Genomic DNA, 21,609 nt, shown 5'->3' on the forward strand with positions numbered 1-21,609 from the left:
GTGTTTGATAAAGTTTGTATTGACTTAGTTACATAGTGACCTTGAGTTTCATAAAGGAGACGCACAGTCACAAATTTGAACACAATTTACTCTGATAACTCAAGCCCCACTTCATTTGTGTTAATATACAACAAATCAAATATCATCAAAAGATCTATTCACGCAATAATTATGTACATGTTGAATTACAAGTTATCACAATTATTCACAAATTATACAAAGTCACCCCTTACTGTAAGTACACCTTTGAAGGATCCATAGAAAAGTTGTGTGGATTTATTATTTTTGATACGCTGAAACTGATTGAAATCGTTTTCGTTTTGCTATATAACATTCTCATTCTATAACACACTTGAAGATCTGACCATCCTACACTCCTTTTTCTTTTGAATACCTTCAAACAACCCAGGACAAATGAAAAGAAACATTTTCATTAAAGAACCTTGTTCTAGGGATATGAAGTGCCACAGCACTGTACAGACACTTGTAATCTACAGTCATGTTTAACCTAATCCCCCAAAAACAGCAACGGAAAGTAGGAAATTAACTGTGAACTCTTTAGTATTTTTCGCTTTTTCCATATCCAGACACGATCAGTAAACACTGAAATGAACAACCTGTGCATACACTCCTCCAGTTTGTTGAGGCATGCACAAATCCTCCTACCTGTGTCCATAAAGGTAAGGACTTCTTTGTCAATAGCAACCTAAAAAATTAATGTAAATTATAATTTGACTTTAAACAGTGTGCTGTTGATAACTTCAGATGGAAATGCTAACATTCAGTACAAATTAACTGAAATATAAAAAAAATATGTAGATACTGTACATCGCCATCTATCAAAACTGAATCCCATCAAAAAGGGGAATAACTTCATTCAGTTGCACAGAACAGCTGAGATGTTGCAGTTTTATTGTGCAACATTAAAATGGTGCCTACAACAGAACAGGTTTAATAGCAGAAATTTAATCCTTTGGATGGCTGCGCTTCAGAGTCCCCCTCCCTGTAGTTCTCCACAAGAGTTCACCTTCACAAAAGGTGCACTGAAGGATCTCATATGTCCACGTCGTCTGAGTCAGTGGTGCTGGATGACTGGGACTCCTCCTGGGACTCTCCCCACACAAACCTATAGTTGTTCTCCAACTCCTGCTGCCTCTTCTGCTCTTTGTAAACCTCTTCTGTGCCTCCAGTCTGGAAGATGGGTGGAAAACATGTTTTTAAAAACAACCACAGCCCTACTGACTGAATGCTGAAAATAATTACCTAACTTACTCTACAGCACATAATTGCTGGTAAACACAGAATTTCAGAGCATAATTCTCTAAAATAAGATTTTAAATTAACACCAAAAAAATTATTATCACTTCTTAAATTACCAGGAGATTTATGAGGAGCTCCCTGAAGGACTTAGTATCTTCTTCAGTCAGCCACTGATCACCTGCGTCTTCTGCATTTTTTCGTGTCAAGATCTTCACCTCAATTTTACCTGATAGAAAAAAAAACAGGGGGGAAGGCAGGCTTTCCAGTCAAACAAGCGTGCTTATAAGTGGCTCAAATCTGTGGAAAAAAACTATAAATCATAATGAAGAATGGCACAAACACAACAGTGGATGAAAAAGAAAGGACACAGATGGACCCAACTTTGTATTTCCCTTTGTCTCTAAGATAAGCTACAGCTATTTCCCGCTACTACGAACTTTAATGTTGCTGTTCTTAAATTAAGAACCTAGACTAGTGTTCACATCTTTTATCATGATCTTCATAAAAGCATGCGTTTGCTGCCAGCATGAACAATTAAGGACCCCTTTCAGGTTATAATCATGATGTTAAGCATCTTCTTAACAGCTTAACTTTGTAAAAACATAGATCTGACAATTGTTGTTTTTTTAAGAATAGAAAAGTACAGAAATACCATGTGCTCAAGATAACAGATGGAAGAGAGAAAAGGCCGTGAGTGTTTCGGGCACTCCCCCCCCCCCCTCATACCTTCTGCCTTCAGTCCTGCTTTCTCTAGCTGTTCTTTAACAACGTCCTTTATGTGCTGCCACTGCGGGTCTCCTTCGCCCATCTCCTGAACTTTGACCTCCCCATCAGGGCTGCTGCCCGTCTTATACTTAGTAATTTTGATCTTAACATGGTCGTCATCCGCTTGGTCTGGGTTGACGAGACAGAAAGAGGGACAAACAACACAGTTCACCTCAAAATCCCATCAGCAGGGCCACAGGATGGAGGAGGTAAGAGCCAAGAATGTGTAATCCATCTAAACATTTTTGAACCGTCATAGATTTATAATTCTGTGATAGTTTATCAATTTGGATGTAATCACTGATTGCAATGACCCACATATACATCAATGGCAGCAGAGAAAAGACCACTAACTATGCTAAAAAATAATAATCTGACAACATAAATTCTCTGTGAATCATACTAACTCCATTTGTGCGTATATTTTTGGATGGAAGATCACAACAAACAACTACAGTATATGTGAATGAAACCTGAGGAGGATGGAGACAGTGTGCACAGATGTGAACATGAGCCAATAAGGGCAGGAGGCCGGGTTACCTGGCTGTTTTGGGGCCAGGCTGGGGCTTCCCCTCGTGGGGTCGCTGGCTCTTTGACCTCCAGCTGTTTGCTGCTCTGGATCCTGCACCTCTTTCTCTTCCAAATGGTCAAGTAACTTATCCAGCGTCGTCTCCAGTGTCTGTGTAGCTTGAGTTCGATCAAATTCCCCTTTAAGACCTTCTGTCTCTAATTCCTGCTGAGCCTATAACACAGGAGAAAGCCAATCATGTCAGAGTATTGGTAAGTCGTGGTGGCAGATCTGGCTTATAACATGTTAATATTGTTCTCTTAACATCAATCTTGGTGTTAACATTTCATGTTGTCTCTAGCGGGAAACCTCATTAATGATGTTGTCAAAATCCTTCTGCATTTCCTCCTTTATCTCTTCAATCTTTTCAGAGGGCACTGAGAGGTCCGCAATCTCATCCTCAAAGTCCTGTAGCAAGTGTTCATCCTCGTCTTTCTTATCCTCGCCCAGCTTCTCGGTTACTCTGCTGCTCTCTGCCGGGTTCTCTCCTTGACTTTTGGCTTGATGTTGTGCTTTCTAAAAAGAAGAAAATTATTGATTTGAAAAACCCGTGATCAGGGGCCTCATTTATAAAGCTTTGTGTAGGATTCACGTGGGAAGGTTGCTTACGTCGGACAAAGAAAATAAATACGCACAAAAATATTCTGATTTATAAAACAATGCGCACGCACGTCCTACACCGGTTTCCCTTTATAAATCACTATCAACTCGAAATGCGGCGCAGTTTTTGCGGGCTTCACGTAACGCCCATATTTGCCTATAAATAGTCAAAGAAACGCCCCGTATTAATATTCATTTTGACTGACTGCATGAAGAAGATCGCAGGAAATGATGACAGAACATCTAAAAAAGACATTTCACACCGTGTCAGATTTCGGTTCTTTTGGGCAGGTGGAGACAAATCACATTGTTTGGTGGATGCAGTTTGAACCAGAGTAGCAGCATGGAGGTCGGATCGTCACCAAGATAAATAAATAAGTGGTCCGAAATAAGTTAATGACAAAATACACATAGCCTTCCTAAGGCAGTGTGTCAGTGTGTTTGTGCCGGGGACAGGAGACCCCCCATGATGAGAAACTGTAAGAAATGATTGAGGAATCCCTCCGGAGTGGAGTCATGACGACTGGATCTACATTTGTATTTTGTATTTGGTGGTTTGTGGTCCAGCTGTCGATCAGCTGTGCGCAGCGTCTCCACTGCAGCCTGTGCCTCTCAACCAACCCCGCAGCAACTCTATATCCATAATCCACCAGTTAAAGGAAATAAAACTAACGTGTTGTGTTATATTAGCTGTACAATTTATCACATATGGTGTTCTTAGTTTCCATACCTCCTGTGTTTTACGAGCGACTTATCAAGTATTTGCGAACGGCATGAAACACGATTAAACGTGATGGTATAAACCATGCTCGTATCTATACAACCTAGAGAAAAGCAAAACGGCGTCAGTTTAAAGTAATTCTGTCCTTCTGCGTACCGCATCTTTTGTGAGAATACATTTCTTAATTAACAAGAGAACATAATCGAGGGGTGATCAATAACATTTCCGTATTTATTTATTTCTCCAAGTTATGTTTGTGTGCACTGAGGAGTCTCAAACAGGCGTTTGTTTAATCATTTTCAGATTGGCTTTAATCAATTTGTGAAAATGAATTCTTCATATTTGATAAATGAGAGGTAACATTTTGTTTATGGTATTATTCCCACATATTTCTCTCCATTCTTTCTTCTGCCAACTGTGTCGCAGTTTCTCGTCTCTCCCGTTTTGTGCGTACCGCGTGCGCATGGGTCAGAGTTTGCGTGGAGGACCGCACATTTTCCCGTCAAGTTTGTTGTTTATTAAATCGCAAACATTGCGTAGAAACTGGCGTATGCCATTTTTTGAGCGTATATCCCTTTATAAATGAGGCTCCAGGTGAGTAGTGATGTTTTTATCTGGGTACGTACTGACCTTCCTGTTGCTCTCTTTGAGATGTTGGACAAATTTCATCAGGTCTGCTGGGTCAGTAATGATTTTAAAGTTGAATTTTTCGACTGAAAGAGACAAGTGAAGAGAGAAAAGTCAAACACTGAAAAACCACACACAGAAGAAGTGTTACTCAAAAGAACTTAATTTGGACTTCTGATCATTCTGAAATAAAAGACTCATCAAACACATTCTAATATATTTGAGTTTAAAGCTCTCAAAAGCAATGACTTATCACTAATGGCATTAATCTTGTGTGTGTGTGTGTGTGTGTGTGTGTGTGTGTGTGTGTGTGTGTGTGTGTGTGTGTGTGTGTGTGTGTGTGTGTGTGTGTGTGTGTGTGTGTGTGTGTGTGTGTGTGCGTGCGTGCGTGCGTGCGTGCGTGCGTGCGTGCGTGCGTGCGTATAATAGAGAAGTGGAGACCGAAAAATTAAAGTAGCACCTTCATCACCCTCATCTATGACTTCATTGTCTGTAAATGAGTTATAGTCGTCATCTGCTGCCTGTGTGTAGAAAACAAAATAAATGGGGTTAGAGTTATGGAGTGGGGAGATGAAGTGACCTACACCCTCTAGTGGTTGAGCTCAGGTTGGAGGAAAAATGACCTGTAAATTAAAGAAAATATCATGTCAACCACGTTAAGTGGATTCACACATCATTCATTGAAAAAGCATGAACTATGTGTGAATTTTAAACATTTACTCCAATAAAATGAGATTTAAAAATATCCTTAGGACTATCCATAGAAAATAAGCAATGTTTTGACATTGTGAAAATGATAAGGCTAGCCAGGTCTTTTATTAAGCATCATTCAAAAAGGACTACTGACTCTAAAGCTGTATTTCTTTACCTTGTCCTGTTGGGACTCTGTTGTTTTTGAAGTCCCAGGCTTTGAAACTCCCTCCCAGAAGTCAGAATCTTCTGCCTCCTCTGACCCGGCCTCCTCAGATAAACCAGCAGTATCTGTTTCAATATAAAAGCACACACAAGGTTTACATTTCTCAAGACAGAAATACAAATGCAGTGCTTATTTTTCTGTTGTTAATTGACATAATACTAAAATACTTTTGATTGTATTTTGCCTCTTGTGTAAAGAAAAGAAAACCTGTATTGTCTGACGGGCCCAGGTCATCACTTGGTGCAGGTGATGTCTCCTCTGCTGTTACCTCCTCTGCTGTTACCTCCTCTGCTGTTACCTCCACTGCTCCATCTGACCCTTCATTAGCAGCCAACATCTCATCGAGAGTCCTCAGCTCCTCTGAGATCTGCTCCACTTTACGCTTTGTGTCCGCTGGGAACCGACAGAGGGAAAGAGGAAGGAGGAGAAGAAAGAGCAATCATGTCACACATTTTTTATAGTTTTAAAATTAGACAGTTGAAGACTTTCTATATCAAACACCTTTTATCCATCACACTGTTAAATACTCCTTTCCCACATTATATCCTGCTCCAACACATTAAAGAATTAAAGCAACATTTTCTCCATATGCTGCGTCACTGGCCCATTCATTTTTGTCAACTCACAGACTTGAGCCTTGACGTAGTCCATGTACTGCTGGGCGCTCAGAGCTGGCTGGCACACAATGCCCTGGGGCTTGGCAGTGGATGGAGGCCGCAGGAACGGATGCTGGCAGGTACGACTGGTGTGAACTGTCAGAACATAGCGGCACGACTGAGGCTCGTCCACTCGGGCGATGTAGTCATTAGAGCCTTCTTCACACACAAACTGGGAAAAATGAAGTCAAATGAATGAGTTGTGTTTAGGAAGATCACCTGGTGCTACAACATGAATCATTTTCAATGGGGTTAGAGTTTCTGTGAATGTTGTGTGTGGACTTCTACCTCATTGATACTTTATGATCACCCAAAAAGTTATTAGAAACTAATTCATTAAGTATATCCAGAATTTTGTTTTGTTGCCATGGCTCAATCTTAAAAAGTCTCTATTAAAACACGTGTGATTTTATTACAGAAACATTGATGAGCTTTAGAGGAATGTGTTTGGTGTCTTGAAAAATAATACACAGAAAGATCATTCATGTGTACACAATTGATCTTAATAATTATCATAGCCTAATTCTATACCAAATAGTTTTGAGTCACAGTAAACGGCAACCAGGCTTTAATTACTTTAGCTATTGGTTCAGAAAGTAAAAACAATGAATACTGGACAGTGTTTCCCCTAGGATGGAGTCGTAGCAGCGGTGCTAAGGCACGTGGGCCCAGCATAATGTGAGCGCGGAGCGCGTGGAATCTTTTAGTGTGTGCGAAGTGCGCCCCGCCAATTTGTTTCTATGTGTCTGCCAGCACAAGAAAGGCTCTTGAGGCCTATTACCTAGCCAATTTGCTGCCCTAGGCGAGATTTTATATGTAAAGAATAAATGAAAAATCTCTACAAAAGACAAATACACTACAAAAACAGAAACTTATTGACATAGGTAATATACGTCAAAATGACTTCAAATGTATTTATTATTGTATGAACATGTTTGAATTGGAGGGTGGACGTCACATCCTCTAGGGGGGTCCCGGGGTATGCCCCCCCCCCCCCCCGGGAAGATTTTTTTTGAACATTTTAAAGTAAAATGGTGCACTTTGAGCACACAATTACTAGAGACCAGGGGCCGTATTCACAAAGGATCTTAGGGCTAAAAGTAGCTCCTAACTGGCGAATTTAGGAGAAACTCCTAAACATAATGGGCGTGTCAGTCTTAAATTTAGGACTCCTAATTTTATTCACTAAGAGCAATTCACAAAGTATTTTAGGCCTAAAAGTAGCACCTAAGTTTAGGAGAGCTTAAAAGTCCTCGAGAGGACTCCTAACTCAGTAAAAGAATCTGAAAATGGCTGCGAGACGAAATGTTTTGGAGACAATGGAAGACTGTGAATTGATCAAGAGATATCAAGCTAAATCGTGAGGGTATCACACTTGTTGTGGAATTAGTGCGGGATGCATTAACATCCCCGACTAACAGGAATAACCCGATTAGTCCGGAAATAAATTGTTTGGCAACACTACGATATTTAGCAACAGGGAAAATGCAACTTTGCAATGCCGCCGATTTAGGAATATCGCAACCATCAGTCAGCCGTGCCATAGACCAAACCATCAACGCGCTCTCTAGACCACATATCATCCAACAGTTTATCCGATTTCCTTTGGACAATCAACAACTACACAGGATCAAAGCCAACTTCATGGCAATTGCAGGTATGCCCGGTGTGGTCGGTGCTATTGACGGGACGCACATAAAAATAATTGCGCCATCAAAAGATTAGGACGTGTTCGTCAATAGAAAGAAAGTACATTCCATCAACACGCAGATTGTTTTCATTCATCATGATAGGGGGACTTGAACGGCGGTATGGGCTGTTATTGAAAGTGTTAGAGTGCTAGAAATATGCTCATTGGATAATAGTTTGCAGGGTGCTTTTAATTGCCTCCTTGATTTAATGCGATTTACGTATTTTTATTGTTTGCTCTCTCTCTTTAACGTGCATATACAACCATAGCCGTGGGAACATGTTTCAAATGGGGGGTGCTGTGGGGATGACACCAGGGCTGGTTCTGACCAATGTGCTGCCCTAGGCAAGATTTTAGCTTCCAATGAAAAACCTCTACAAAAGACCAATACACTACAAACACAGAAACGTATTGACATGGTGGACAGCTTATATAAAAGGCTTCAAATGTATTTAGTATTATAACATGTTTTAATTGGGGGTGGACTTCACATCTTCTTGGGGGTTCCGGGGGTGCACAATTGCTAGAGACTGGTCTAGGGGATACAACTCTAAACACCCATATGAAAAAGATCGGTTTGTATGTGAACATATCCAATAACCTACCATAGCCAATAATAAATAAATGTAGGCTAACTTGTTTTATTTTTGTGGTTAATTTATATCTCATCAGTTAACATTTATTTATTTTTGCATATTTTTAAATCTCTCCAGTTTTAAACAATATTTTTGGTTTACTGTCCTATAGTATACATTGGAATGATTTCAAACCTGTTTTTATTCAGCCTAATAATTATAAAGGAGTGCCTTGGAAATATTTGTTTACATAAATTGTGATCAAAACATTTGAGACCCACTCAACTATCTAAACACTCAGAGTCTTTTACCTCACTGAGCCTCTCAGTCTGACAGGAGAGCTCTCCCTCCACATTATTGTAGAAACATCTTCTTATATCCGTTAGCGCAGCAGAATTTAACAACAATCCCAGCCGGTACCGGTGCACCCCCTCTCTCAATCTATCTATCCCTCTCTCTCTCTCTCTCTCTCACGCTGGCTGTGAGCTGCGGGTGCCTGATAAGCCAACATCCCCCACTTTCATCACTTACAGCGCCCATCGTACGGGGCAAATGGAAAATGTAACCGGGGTGAAAAGGGAGTTATCTTTACTTAATTATGAATGTTGTTACATCAAGGCTGAAAATTCATTTTTTTTAAATTATATTTGTATTTAATCTTGTGGAAGTGCATATCCCCTGTCCTCCACCAGGGGGTGCTGCAGCACCCTCAGCACCCCTACTTCCCACGGCCCTGTATACAACGTCATTATCGTGGTCTGCACAAACTTGTCATCATGCGTGTATTCTGCTAACTGCACTGTCCATAACTATTTCATAGGAATACATTTATAGCCTAGGCTATTTCCTTGTTTTTCGGTGATTTAGTGGGCTCGTTTGTGGGATGTTGCGGATGAGTTTCACCGAGATCGCCTGCTCTGAACAACCAATCACCGTACTGACCGCTTCTAAACTCATGCACGAGAATTGACGTAATCCATAGCAACGGCGCGTCACTCTTAGTTCACTCTTAGTGATTTATCCTTAGTATGAGTAGGTCTCAGCGGCTTTGTGAATAACTTTTAAGAAAAAACTCCTACGTAAAATGTTTTAGCGCGAGTTAGGAGCACTCCTAGCGGTAAGATAAAATGCTTTGTGAATACGGCCCCTGATCTAGGGGGTACAACTCTAAAACACCCATATGAAAAAGATCGGTTTACATTTTAATAATCAAATAAGTATAAGAACATAACCAATAACCTACCATAGCCAATAATAAATTAATGTAACTTCTTTTATTTCTGTTGTTCATTCATATCTTATTTTACCAAGTTAACATTGATTTATTTATGCATATTTTTGTATCTCTCCAACTTTAAACGATATTTTTGGATTACTGTCCTATAGTATACATTGGAATGATTTCAAACCTGTTTGTATTTATCCTAATAATTATAAAGGAGTGCCTTGGAAATATGTGTTTACATAATTTGTGGTCAAAACGTTTGAGACCCACTGAGATAACTTAGACTAAAATTAACTATCTAAACACTCAGAGAGTCCTTAACCTCACTGAGCCTCTCAGTCTGACAAGAGAGCTCTCCTCCACCCTGGTTGTAGAAACATCTACTTCTTATATCCGTTAGCGCAGCTAGCACCAGATTCAAATAACAACAGTGCCGGTCCCGGTGCGCCCTCTCTCTCCCTCTTCCTCGCTCGTTCTCTCGCTCCCATGCTCGCACTTTGGCTGCGGGCGCCTGATAAGCCAACATCCCCCACTTTCATCACTTACAGCGCCCATCGTACAGGGCAAATGAAAAGTGCAACCGGAATGAAAAGGGTGTTACATTTACTTAATTATGAATGTTGTTACATCAAGGCCGAAAATTAGGATGAGCGCCAACGGTCAAAAATGTTTTTTCGCTCCCAGAGCTACCAGCGCAGCGCTCCCCAGATCTGGCGCCCTAGGCGACCGCCTATGTCGCCGTGCCAGCAATCGGCCCTGCCTAGTACATACAGTGGCAGTGTCTCAAGATTTAGCAAATATGCACCTTTATTGAACATACAGTAACACAAATACTACAAATCCACATAAAAAACAATCAAAAATGAAAAAGCCACTTATTATTTTAATAAAAAAATGTAAAGAAAAAAATAGTTCTTTTTTTTTTTTGGGTACCTGGCTGGCGCACCCTAGCAGCGGCGCGCATATTTCAGCCGCGGCGCAGCGCCGCCACTATTTGTATATCGGGGGAACACTGCTGGAGTAACAGATACATTTCCTGAGTTTCTGAGATTATTTTTCTTTTTTTCTGCTTCATAACATGTTGCTTTTTGTTTATATTATGTACTTGTGATTTGTTTTTTAAGTTAGTTGATATAAACAATGATCCATACTCATGTAAGGGTCATATCAGCCTTATGCGCACAACTTCAAATACAGTTTTAGCCAAAGCAGAAGGGTAAAAATCTATCCCGGATTCAAAAGTCTCACCCGGACTTCAGTCTCTCTTGGAATTCCAATGAGGTCGCACTTTGAGCCATTTCTATAGGACTGGCTGTGGTAGCGCTTCAGTCTGTGCTGTTTCGAGGCCTGGGAAACAGAAATGATCATGATAAGATAGATGCTTCTGATGTTCTTGCACTTCCAATGATTCACAGAAAGTCATCATTACTGAAACCTGTTAAATCACCAAACACATTATTTGAAGGGCAGGGTTGCACCTGCAGCTCTTTGAATAACAAATCACCTGCAGAAGATAAGCACTTCTTAGACATGCAAATGTTTAGCAAATACAATAGTGATTTTATCTGTTTGTCTGTAGCTTAAAGATGGAGGATGATGAGTAATGACCATGTATTTGGTTGGAAACAGAGAAAAACTCTTCCTTTCTTACAAAAGAGGTCAGGGACTCATCCATTATGTGATGAGAAAATGTTAAATGAACATCCGAGACAGTTGCATGTGGCGGTTTCCAGTAAGCACCACCACATAGGGTTCAACTCATATCATGTAGGGAGGCAAAGAGGAGGCAAATCCTACTTTAATTGAGCTAAGTATCGCTGGTGTTTTATTTTTATTTCATTTGGTTTTCTAGCCCCTCATGCAATAATCATGTGTATTTTCTCCATTCCTGTTTATGTGTCTTCTCGCAATTATCACTGGCCCCGTGTATCTTCTAATCGATATAACCGGCCTGCTCTCGTCTATCCCACATGCTCCACTGAGATCCAACAGCTAGTTTCAGGGGGCCTGTGGAACTGCCAGTCAGCTGTTCCTAAGACTGACTTCATACCTGGCTACGCTTCCCTGCTGTCTCTGGATTTCCTTGCTCTCACGGAGACCTGGATTACTCCATCCAACACATCCACCCCAGCAGCTCTCTCCACAGCATATTCCTTCTCCCATACACCTACACCCAGACCCTCTAGCAGAGGAGGTGGCACTGGTCTCCTGCTCTCTCCCAACTGGAGCTTTTCCCTCTTCAAGCTACCTAACTTCACTCTGTCCACCTTTAAATTCCATGCCGTCACAGTAACCCATCCTATACAATTAACCATTGTTGTTCTCTACCGTCCACCCGGCGCCTTGGGGGACTTCTTGGAGGAATTAGATAATCTCCTCTCACACATCCATGAAACTGGCCCTCCCTGGCCCTCCCTTCAACTTCTGCTTCCAAACTCTGCTGCAGAAACTCTCCTCTCTACTCTCTCATCCTCTCTGGACTCTCTCTGTCCTCTCACATCTCGGCAGGCTCGTCAGTCTCCTCCTGCTCCCTGGCTAAATGACACACTGCGTGCTAATAGAACAATCCTTCGGGCAGCAGAGCGGAAACGGTGGAAATCCAAACACCATGACGACCTCCTAACCTATCAGGCTCTCCTCTCCTTTTTCTCTGCTTCGATCTCTCAGGCAAAAAGCACTTTCTTTCAAGATAAGATCTTCCTATTCCAATCCCAAAAAACTATTTTCTATTTTCTCTTCCCTCCTTGACCCCCCCAAAGCCCCTTCCCCCTCCTCCCTTCTGTCAAGCGACTTTGTTAACTACTTTGAAAAAAAGGTTGATGATATTCGCTCTTCTTTTTCTGACTCACCTTTACTCACCGCTGGGTCACCAGACCCTCCTTTCACCCACACACTGACCTCCTTCTCCCCTCTCTCTCCAAGTGAGGTTCTTACCCTCATTACTTCAGCCCACCCTACCACATGTCCTCTGGACCATATCCCCTCAAACCTCCTTCAGACTATCGCTCCTGATATTCTACCGTTTCTCACCCATTTCATCAAGTCTTCTCTAACTTCTGGTAACTTTCAAAACAGTCTCAAGGAGGCAAGAGTAAACCCTCTCCTAAAGAAACCCAATCTCAACCCGTCTGATTTTATAAACTACAGGCCTGTCTCTCTCCTCCCGTTCCTGTCTAAAACACTTGAACGCGCTGCCTTTAAACAACTCTCCTGTTATCTCCATCAGAACAACCTTCTGGATCCGCACCAGTCTGGTTTCAAGGCAGGTCACTCAACAGAAACTGCCCTCCTTGCTGTCACTGAGGAACTGCACACTGCTAAAGCAGCATCCCTCTCCTCTGTCATCATCCTTCTGGACCTGTCTGCTGCATTCGACACGGTGAACCATCAGATCCTCCTTCGCACTCTCCAAGAACTTGGAGTGTCAGGCTCTGCACTTTCCCTCCTCACCTCATACCTCAAAGACCGCACTTACAGGGTAACTTGGAAAGGGTCCGAATCCGACCCTTGTCAATTAACTACAGGGGTCCCTCAGGGCTCTGTTCTTGGTCCCCTCCTCTTCTCCTTGTACACAAACTCGCTCGGATCAGTCACTAACCCGCATGGTTTTTCATACCACTGCTACGCTGACAACACCCAATTAATTCTGTCCTTTCCCCGCTCAGAGACCCAGGTCGTCGCACGCATCTCTGCTTGTCTAGCTGACATCTCTCAGTGGATGTCTGCTCATCACCTCAAGCTCAACCTTGACAAGACTGAACTGCTTTTCCTTCTGGGAAAAGATTGTCCCACTCTTGACCTACCAATCAACATCGACACCTCTGTTGTTTCCCCGACTCAGACTGCAAGGAATCTGGGTGTGACCCTAGATAACAAACTGTCCTTCACTGCAAACATCGCTGCTACAACCCGGTGCTGCAGATACACGCTTTACAACATCAGGAGAATACGTCCCCAGCTGACCCAGAAAACAGCGCAGGTTCTGGTCCAGGCTCTCGTCATCTCACGCCTAGACTACTGCAACTCCCTCCTGGCTGGTCTACCTGCATGTGCCATCCGACCTCTGCAGCTTATCCAGAATGCAGCGGCTCGTCTGGTCTTCAACCTTCCTACATTTTCCCACACCACGCCGCTCCTCCGCTCCCTTCACTGGCTTCCAGTAACTGCTAGAATCCACTTCAAGACAATGGTACTTGCGTACCATGCTGCGAATGGATCTGGCCCTTCCTACATCCAGGACATGGTTAAACTGTACACCCCAGCACGTGCACTCCACTCTGCATCGGCCAAAGAGCTCGCTGCACCCGCACTGCGAGGGGGACCCAAGTTCCCATCAGCAAAAACACGTGGGTTTGCTATCCTGGCTCCATAATGGTGGAATGAGCTCCCCATTGAAATCAGGACAGCAGATAGCTTGCACATCTTCCGGCGCAGACTGAAAACTCATCTCTTTCGACTCCACTTCGAGCGATAGAATTAGTAACAAAGAACTGCTAACAGAGCACTTATATACTAACAAAGGACTGGCTTATCTAAAGCCAGTTGAGTAGCACTTGAAATGTTTTAGCTCTATGAAACCTGACATACTTATATGATTCTGTTTTCTTCAAGGTGGTATCTTCCTGTTCGAATGTACTTATTGTAAGTCGCTTTGGATAAAAGCGTCAGCTCAATGCAATGTAATGTAATGTAATGTAGGGCTATCCTTGACCTTAGAAATTCTTATTCAACTTAAAATATGATAGTTGATCAATTGATAAGTGTCCCCGTAAAAAAAAATTGTTAAACTTTAAACCTGTGTTCACCAGAGAGGTGCTTATACTGTAGATCAACTGAAATAAGTAATTTAGCATGCATTTCCTAATTAACCCAAAATAACTTTAGTCGAAGGCCATTTAATCATGCATCGGCTATTTAAATGTAAACGAGAAATCAGTTTTAAAAACCACCACAACATTATGGCAACTTTACCTTTGCTGTGTCATTGCTCCAATCAAATTCAGATTCATAATGACCAAGGAAGAGAATGTCCCCTTTGATTTCTGTGTCTGAGGGGAGAGGAACAACAGCCGTCAAAGCAATTCTTGTGAAACACAGATAAAAAACATCAAGGTGAGCTCTTACCTTCAAGGTGGTACTGTCTGATGTGCCGACCATGGCAGAACTCATACGTCCACCAGTCCTTCGTCTGCGGCAAAACAAAGACAGCAACGGTTTAATAAACATTGATTAACGGACATATTTTCCTTTTCATTTATAGTACTTGCCCAGTGTCATCTACAGTATAATCGCTAATGCTATAACAATTTGACATACTCAAACAACTTGTACTGGTGTTTACAACATGCTTTCTAAACGTCAATCTTTATTGCTGATTACAAATGTATATGTCAGGATGGACGAGGACTATTAAGCTAGTGTGTGTTTGTGTTGAAATGATAAAGTCAAGTAGTATGTTGAAAATACTTACAAAATACTGTATCCTCTCAATGCAAGCGCACTCGACAGCTATTTTATACCAACAACTGTAATGTTTAAACAATTACAGGCTGTATTAAGTTCCTGTTGTATTGATACATCAGGGTTTCCCAAGGGGGAAGAGTCAGCAGATGCATATAGAGTGGCGAAGTCCCTCCCCTTCCGGGGGAGCTCCATGGGACCTTATTTCGGAAAAATTATGTATTGAAGTCAATGGAGAGAGAAAGATTATTTTCGATCCCGTTTGAATTGTGCCACGAATTACACATATGATGTTTGTCAATTTAAAAGATAATTTTGCAAGTAAAAAAAAAAAAAGATGTGTCGTTAAACTGTGAAGTAACATTTGTTTGTGTGAAACGCTGAAGGAACTACATCTCCGGTCTAGCAGAACAACACACGTCACCAAGATGGCCGTCACTACTGTCTTGTCAACCCTCAGTATCACCACAATGAAACACGTCCAGAAGAATGTCATGCTATGCTGCCTGCCTGCCTTCCTTTGATTCTTTCTTAATTTCCTGGTCTTTTTAATGTTTAATGTCAACCATTTGTGCAAATAGCGTGAAGTAGAAAAGATCGCAGGTGCTAATGTAGCGTTAGCATTTCTCCCCCGGGCTTACATTGTGTATTAGAATGATCACACTGGTGACAGTACTCTTCAAAGGGTTCACGAAATATGACTACTACTCTTACTGTTTAACATGTTGGGTTACTTAATGTTACTTCATGTTAAGGCTAATAAAAATGACAAGGCTGTAATGCTAACTAACGTGCTAGCTACTAGCTAGGTAGCTAACTTGATCCAGCCACTCCTGGTTCTTTCATCAGACGGGAAGCGAAAGAACGAGCAAGACCCATTGCTGGTATGATAACAACCTGGTACTAAGCACACAGGCATCTTGTTAAAGTTATCTGATTTTAGCTATCTCTAGTGGAGGAAAACAATTATGACATCACTTACGCGACTCTGGGATTTGTAGTCTTTCTAGTTGCGTATTTTTCATAGTCTTATATTTCAACAGTTTTAAGACAAACTTTGAATTTTTTGGAGATGATTTTTTAAGATTGACAAACAAAATATGTGTAATTCATGGCAAAATTCAAACGGGATCAAAAGATAAGTTTTCTCTCTCCATTGACTTCAATGTATTATTTTTTCGGAATAAGGTCCCATGATGCGGAAGTAAGTGGGCGTGACTTCGCCACTCTATAGCCTCATCAGCACTTTAGTCATAAGAACATCAGCCACGGTTGTAAATAAAACAATAAAGGGTTTTGGTATGTGAAACATCAACTCGTTTTTTTCATGACATCTATTGTTTTAACTTATTACTTAAAATGAGGCTCTAAATTATATACTGTCTCCAACACAATCATAGCCACAATGGCATGGGTAGTAACAGTAATGGCTTGTTTTAACGCAGCCAGACACAAGTATCTTATGAAGTGTTAAGGACAGTATGTTATTGGGAAGTGGTTTGAGGAACTAATTAATATCCTGCCAGCGACCTGCTTTTTTTAAGCCTAATTTGTTTTGGAACAAAGACTTGGTTCCCTACACTCACACTAGACAGGAAGGCTTGTGAACACAGAACTGAACACGGTTGTGTAATCTTCCGTTTCCATTTTGTTCCTACAGCAGGATCTCTGTGGTAGGAACCTTAACTAAACTCTAGAAATCAAACAGTGAAAACATTAATCAGCACAAGATAAACTTACATGTGTAGCTGATAATGATTTATAAATCCAATCCAACTTTATTTATAAAGCACTTTAAAACCTCCAGACCAAAGTGCTGCAGAGAGATACATACAATATAAAATCACACAGCTCAGCTCACAAAACATGAAAATAAGTATAAAATCACATAAAAGATCCGAAACACAAAACAAACCAGAATAAATGTAACAATTACAAAATAAAAATAACCAAAAATAGACCACTGCAAGCAAATAAAAGCAACAATCTACTTGGTTCCGAATGCTAAGGAGAAGAGCTGGGTTTTAAGACGGAATTTAAAAACAGACAGTGTGGGAGCCTGTCTGATTAGCAAGGGCAGGTTTATCCAGAGTTTAGGGGCGGCAGCAGAGAAAGCACGGTCCCCTCTGCGCTTAGACTTTGTTTTTGGCACCCTCAGGAGCAACTGATCAGCTGACCTGAGAGTGCGAGTGGGCATGTACTGTAGCTGTGTAACAGTTCAGCCATTGAGGGCTTTAAAAGTAAATAAAATAGTTTTAAACTGAATCCTCGAAAGAACGGGCAGCCAGTGGAGTGAAGATATAAATCAAGTTAATTGTGTAAAAGGTGCCATACAGAGAAGCAACTCAGTGCAATGAGTAAGAGGAATGTGGTTGTCCTGGAAAGACCACATGTATGAATATGACTCAGTTTTAGTGGCTGTGCTCAGATATATCAGGATTGTGTTAACAGCAAATCCAATTGTGACTGGTTGATGTCAACACCAATTGCATTATCCAGAGGGAACTACAAGCACTTAACAGATTTATGTTCTGCCATACACTTGCATATAAGGACTGTGTTTTCTCAATGTTATCTTGAATTGAGTATTGACAGGAAAACCCAGTTGGAATTGTATGGCATGTGTTTTCCTTGTATGTTGAATTACATGCTGAAAGTTGACAGAAGTTATAATAAAAAGGTTTATCTGGTGTACAGTATGTATGGGTTGGTGGTTTTTATTGTCAAAATTCAGTGTACAGACTCTCCCTTTTTATGATGAATGCTTCTTTGTTCTTGCAGAAAGTTGTGAATGGATGTGCACAATATCCACATTCTTTACCCCAGGACAGCTACATTTATTTGTTTAAAATAAATTGGCTGGTTATCTTTTAGATTAATTGTTGGTTGCTCATAAAATGTCAGAACAAAGTTACCAAATTGATGTCTTTAAATTACATGTTTTCAAAAATATTGGTCATTATTTTCTGTCATCAAATAGTTGACCAATTGTTTAAATTCTTATACAAACAAACTAGCGTTCATACTGCAGAGAATATACTACACATACACAATTTACACCATCGACTATGGATTGAGTGATCAGAATTGTGTGGAAGGTTTTTTGCTCAGTCACACATTAGTCTTCCTTAAAAAGCCAACATACATACAGTGGGGCAAAAAAGTATTTAGTCAGCCACCAATTGTGCAAGTTCTCTCACTTAAAAATATGAGAGGCCTGTAATTTTCATGCTCGGTATACCTCAACTATGAGAGACAAAATGAGAAAAAAAAAAATCCAGAAAATCACATTTTTAAAGAATTTATTTGCAAATTATGGTGGAAAATAAGTATTTGGTCACCTACAAACAAACAAGATTTCTGGCTCTCACTGACCTATAACTTCTTCTTTAAGAGCCTCCTCTGTCCTCCACTTGTTAACTGTATTAATGGCACCTGTTTGAACTCGTTATCAGTATAAAAGACACCTGTCCACAACCTCAAACAGTCACACTCCAAACTCCACTATGGCCAAGACCAAAGAGCTGTCAAAGGACACCAGAAACAAAATTGTAGACCTGTACCAGGCTGGGAAGACTGAATCTGCAATAGGTAAGCAGCTTGGTGTGAAGAAATCAACTTTGGGAGCAATTATTAGAAAATGGAAGACATACAAGACCACTGATAATCTCCCTCGATCTGGGGCTCCACGCAAGATCTCACCCCGTGGGGTCAAAATGATCACAAGAACGGTGAGCAAGAATCCCAGAACCACACGGGGGGACCTACTCAATGACCTGCAGAGAGCTGGGACCAAAGTAACAAAGGCTACCATCAGTAACACACTACGCCGCCAGGGACTCAAATCCTGCAGTGCCAGACGTGTCCCCCTGCTTAAGCCAGTACATGTCCAGGCCCGTCTGAAGTTTGCTAGAGAGCATTTTGATGATCCAGAAGAGGATTGGGAGAATGTCATATGGTCAGATGAAACCAAAATAGAACTTTTTGGTAAAAACTCAACTAGACGTGTTTGGAGGAGAAAGAATGCTGAGTTGCATCCAAAGAACACCATACCTACTGTGAAACATGGGGGTGGAAACATCATGCTTTGCGGCTGTTTTCTGCAAAGGGACCAGGACGACTGATCCGTGTTAAGGAAAGAATGAATGGGGCCATGTATCGTGAGATTTTGAGTGACAACCTCCTTCCATCAGCAAGGGCATTGAAGATGAAACGTGGCTGGGTCTTTCAGCATGACAATGATCCCAAAAACACCACCTGGGCAACGAAGGAGTGGCTTCGTAAGAAGCATATCAAGGTCCTTGAGTGGCCTAGCCAGTCTCCAGATCTCAACCCCATAGAAAATCTTTGGAGGGAGTTGAAAGTCCTTGTTGCCCAGCGACAGCCCCAAAACATCCCTGCTCTAGAGGAGATCTGCATGGAGGAATGGGCCAAAATACCAGCAACAGTGTGTGAAAACCTTGTGAAGACTTACAGAAAAGGTTTGACCTCTGTCATTGCCAACAAAGCGTATATAACAAAGTATTGAGATTAACTTTTGTTATTGACCAAATACTTATTTTCCACCACAATTTGCAAATAAATTCTTTAAAAATCAGACAATGTGATTTTCTGGATTTTCTTTTCTCATTTTGTCTCTCATAGTTGAGGTATACCTAGGATGAAAATTACAGGCCTCTCATCTTTTTAAGTGGGAGAACTTGCACAATTGGTGGCTGACTAAATACTTTTTTGCCCCACTGTAATAGTGAAAGTCGTAGTCAGTGTCTTACAGTTTACATCAAAGACAGCTCTATCTCGGATGGATACAAGTTTGAATTAGTTTCCAAACAGCATATGCATTTGATTATTGGATCCCCCAGATAAGCAGTAGAGAACTAACCTTCACCAGACACTGGGCACTGTGCATTGGACTGAGTAGTTCTGGGATGTCTGGCCCAGTGTACCCCTGTGATTCCGGCTCAGTGGCTGAGTCCTTGTGGAACCGGACGGCCTGGGCTGGAAGTCGACACTCATACAGCTGCTTGTACTTACTGGACACCATCATCACCTCCTCTGCCTTGGTCTGAATGAGAAACACTGTCAGCTGCAGCTTCTTCAAGTGTGGCAATGGCATACATTTGCACCTTATCCTCTTAACTACCTTGGTTTGAGACTGTCTTCGTGGTTAGTCTTTCATAATGTAAAGAAGTTGCAACTTGCTGAGTGTGTGGGATGTTGTGTTGTGACAGCTGTCAACAATGGTTGCTGCGTAGCTCTCATAGAAATACCTTCAGAATATACGTGTTCTCCTACATTTAATGTGTACAACTTAAATACAATTTCTCAACTAGCTAAGACACAGGTTATTCAATCCTCGCACAAGTAACATTAAAGGAAGATATTGTACGAGAGCTAACCTACTTTATGGCTAGCAAGCTAACGGTTGGTTACCTTCCCTAAGTACCCTCACTCACCTGCCCCAACATGACGGGATCGGGAAGAATTTGAATCCCATATTTCATCTCATTCAGCTCTTCTAGATTCAAGAAGGCTGAGACACAGAGTGGACAAATCAACAAGAAAACATACAATCTGTTTAGCCACCGTACCAAGGAAACAGCCATGATAGACTCTCTCATCATGCCCCCATTAGTCTGACAGAAACAAAACACAGAACGCCTGACTTGGTAGCTGCTGATTGGTCGAGATGAGACGTGCTGCTCTGCCATTGGATAGTTTGCATGTCAGTCAATAGTTGAGTGTCCATGGGTGAGCTTAGTTTACAACACCGGTACAGAGTGAATGGGCGGTGCCTCCAAATTTGTGACACAAAAATCACTGCCAACGTTTGTCTTTTCACAATAAACTCAAACATTGGTACAGTCTAGCCACCATTGGGCATCCGTTGTGGTAATGACGCATCACGAGCCAATTTGGCTAAATGACATGTATGCGGATTATTTTTTTATAGTAACAACACTCTACTTTATTCTAATATTTAAAAACGAAAATGTTATATTAGGTAACTTTGGATAATACATGTATAGTAATAATAACTAAAAACTCCTTCACCACATTTTATTACCTTGATATTTGAACTCAAGCTTTGCTACTTTTTTGCCCTTTCATGCATGAATTATGAAAGCCTCAGTCAGGATTTTTTTTACCAAGTGTTATTATTGCTCTTGGGGCATGAAAAACAAGATTTGAACTTTTTTTTTTTTTATCTAGTTTTTTCAAAGAGATTTTTATATGTCCACTCAGGTGGACAATATGCGTTCAGGGTTCGAACTGAAGAGATGTACATTTTGTAAAAATTATAAATAAAGATGTGCAAACCTAAAATTACATTAATAGCATAAGTATATTGATTTACGGCCCAAAAAGATATTGCAGATGAAGTATTTTCAAGAATAACCAGGGCCATGGGGCAAATTTGAGGCCCCAAGCACAATTATTGGATGAATGCTAGTGGAGCCTCGCAGCGGCGAAACCGTGCCGCGCCACCCTAATTGCGCCACATAACCTCAGATGAGGCCCCCCTTCGCAAGGTGTGGCCCCCTC

The 21,609-nt window shown here is 41.2% G+C and overlaps 1 protein-coding gene across 3 annotated transcripts; it reads right to left on the reverse strand.

Moving 5' to 3' along the window:
- Positions 1-70: 70 nt before the first annotated feature.
- os9 (OS9 endoplasmic reticulum lectin) lies at positions 71-20,710 on the reverse strand. 3 transcript variants are annotated; one of them, XM_079680958.1, is made up of 15 exons: positions 20,520-20,709; positions 19,946-20,128; positions 14,728-14,791; positions 14,575-14,651; positions 10,852-10,950; positions 6,084-6,285; positions 5,665-5,850; positions 5,410-5,522; positions 5,002-5,062; positions 4,545-4,627; positions 2,903-3,109; positions 2,566-2,767; positions 1,987-2,154; positions 1,377-1,486; positions 71-1,191 (listed from the first exon to the last, which is right to left on the reverse strand). In XM_079680958.1, exons 1-15 carry the CDS (start codon positions 20,685-20,687, stop codon positions 1,054-1,056), a joined length of 2,061 nt encoding a protein of 686 aa, XP_079537084.1. In that variant the 5' UTR covers positions 20,688-20,709; the 3' UTR covers positions 71-1,053. The 3 variants fall into 3 exon arrangements, with proteins under 3 accessions (XP_079537084.1, XP_079537086.1, XP_079537085.1); XM_079680960.1 differs by lacking the exon at positions 20,520-20,709 and adding an exon at positions 20,207-20,494; XM_079680959.1 differs by lacking the exon at positions 1,987-2,154 and having other exon boundaries at positions 20,520-20,710.
- Positions 20,711-21,609: the final 899 nt, after the last annotated feature.

The sequence above is a fragment of the Notothenia rossii genome (assembly GCF_949606895.1).
Source record: "Notothenia rossii genome assembly, chromosome: 5".
NCBI lineage: Eukaryota > Metazoa > Chordata > Actinopteri > Perciformes > Nototheniidae > Notothenia > Notothenia rossii.

What these genes read in the sequence shown, in the direction of transcription:
- os9 (XM_079680958.1), bottom strand. Translation starts at nt 20,687, where the DNA reads ATGATGAGAGAGTCTATCATGGCTGTTTCCTTGGTACGGTGGCTAAAC. An exon ending in CAGACAGTACCACCTTGAAG is followed by an intron (nt 14,652 to 14,727) that starts GTAAGAGCTCAC and finishes CTCTCCCCTCAG; the next exon opens with ACACAGAAATCAAAGGGGAC. An exon ending in CATAGATGAGGGTGATGAAG is followed by an intron (nt 4,628 to 5,001) that starts GTGCTACTTTAA and finishes TGTCTCTTTCAG; the next exon opens with TCGAAAAATTCAACTTTAAA.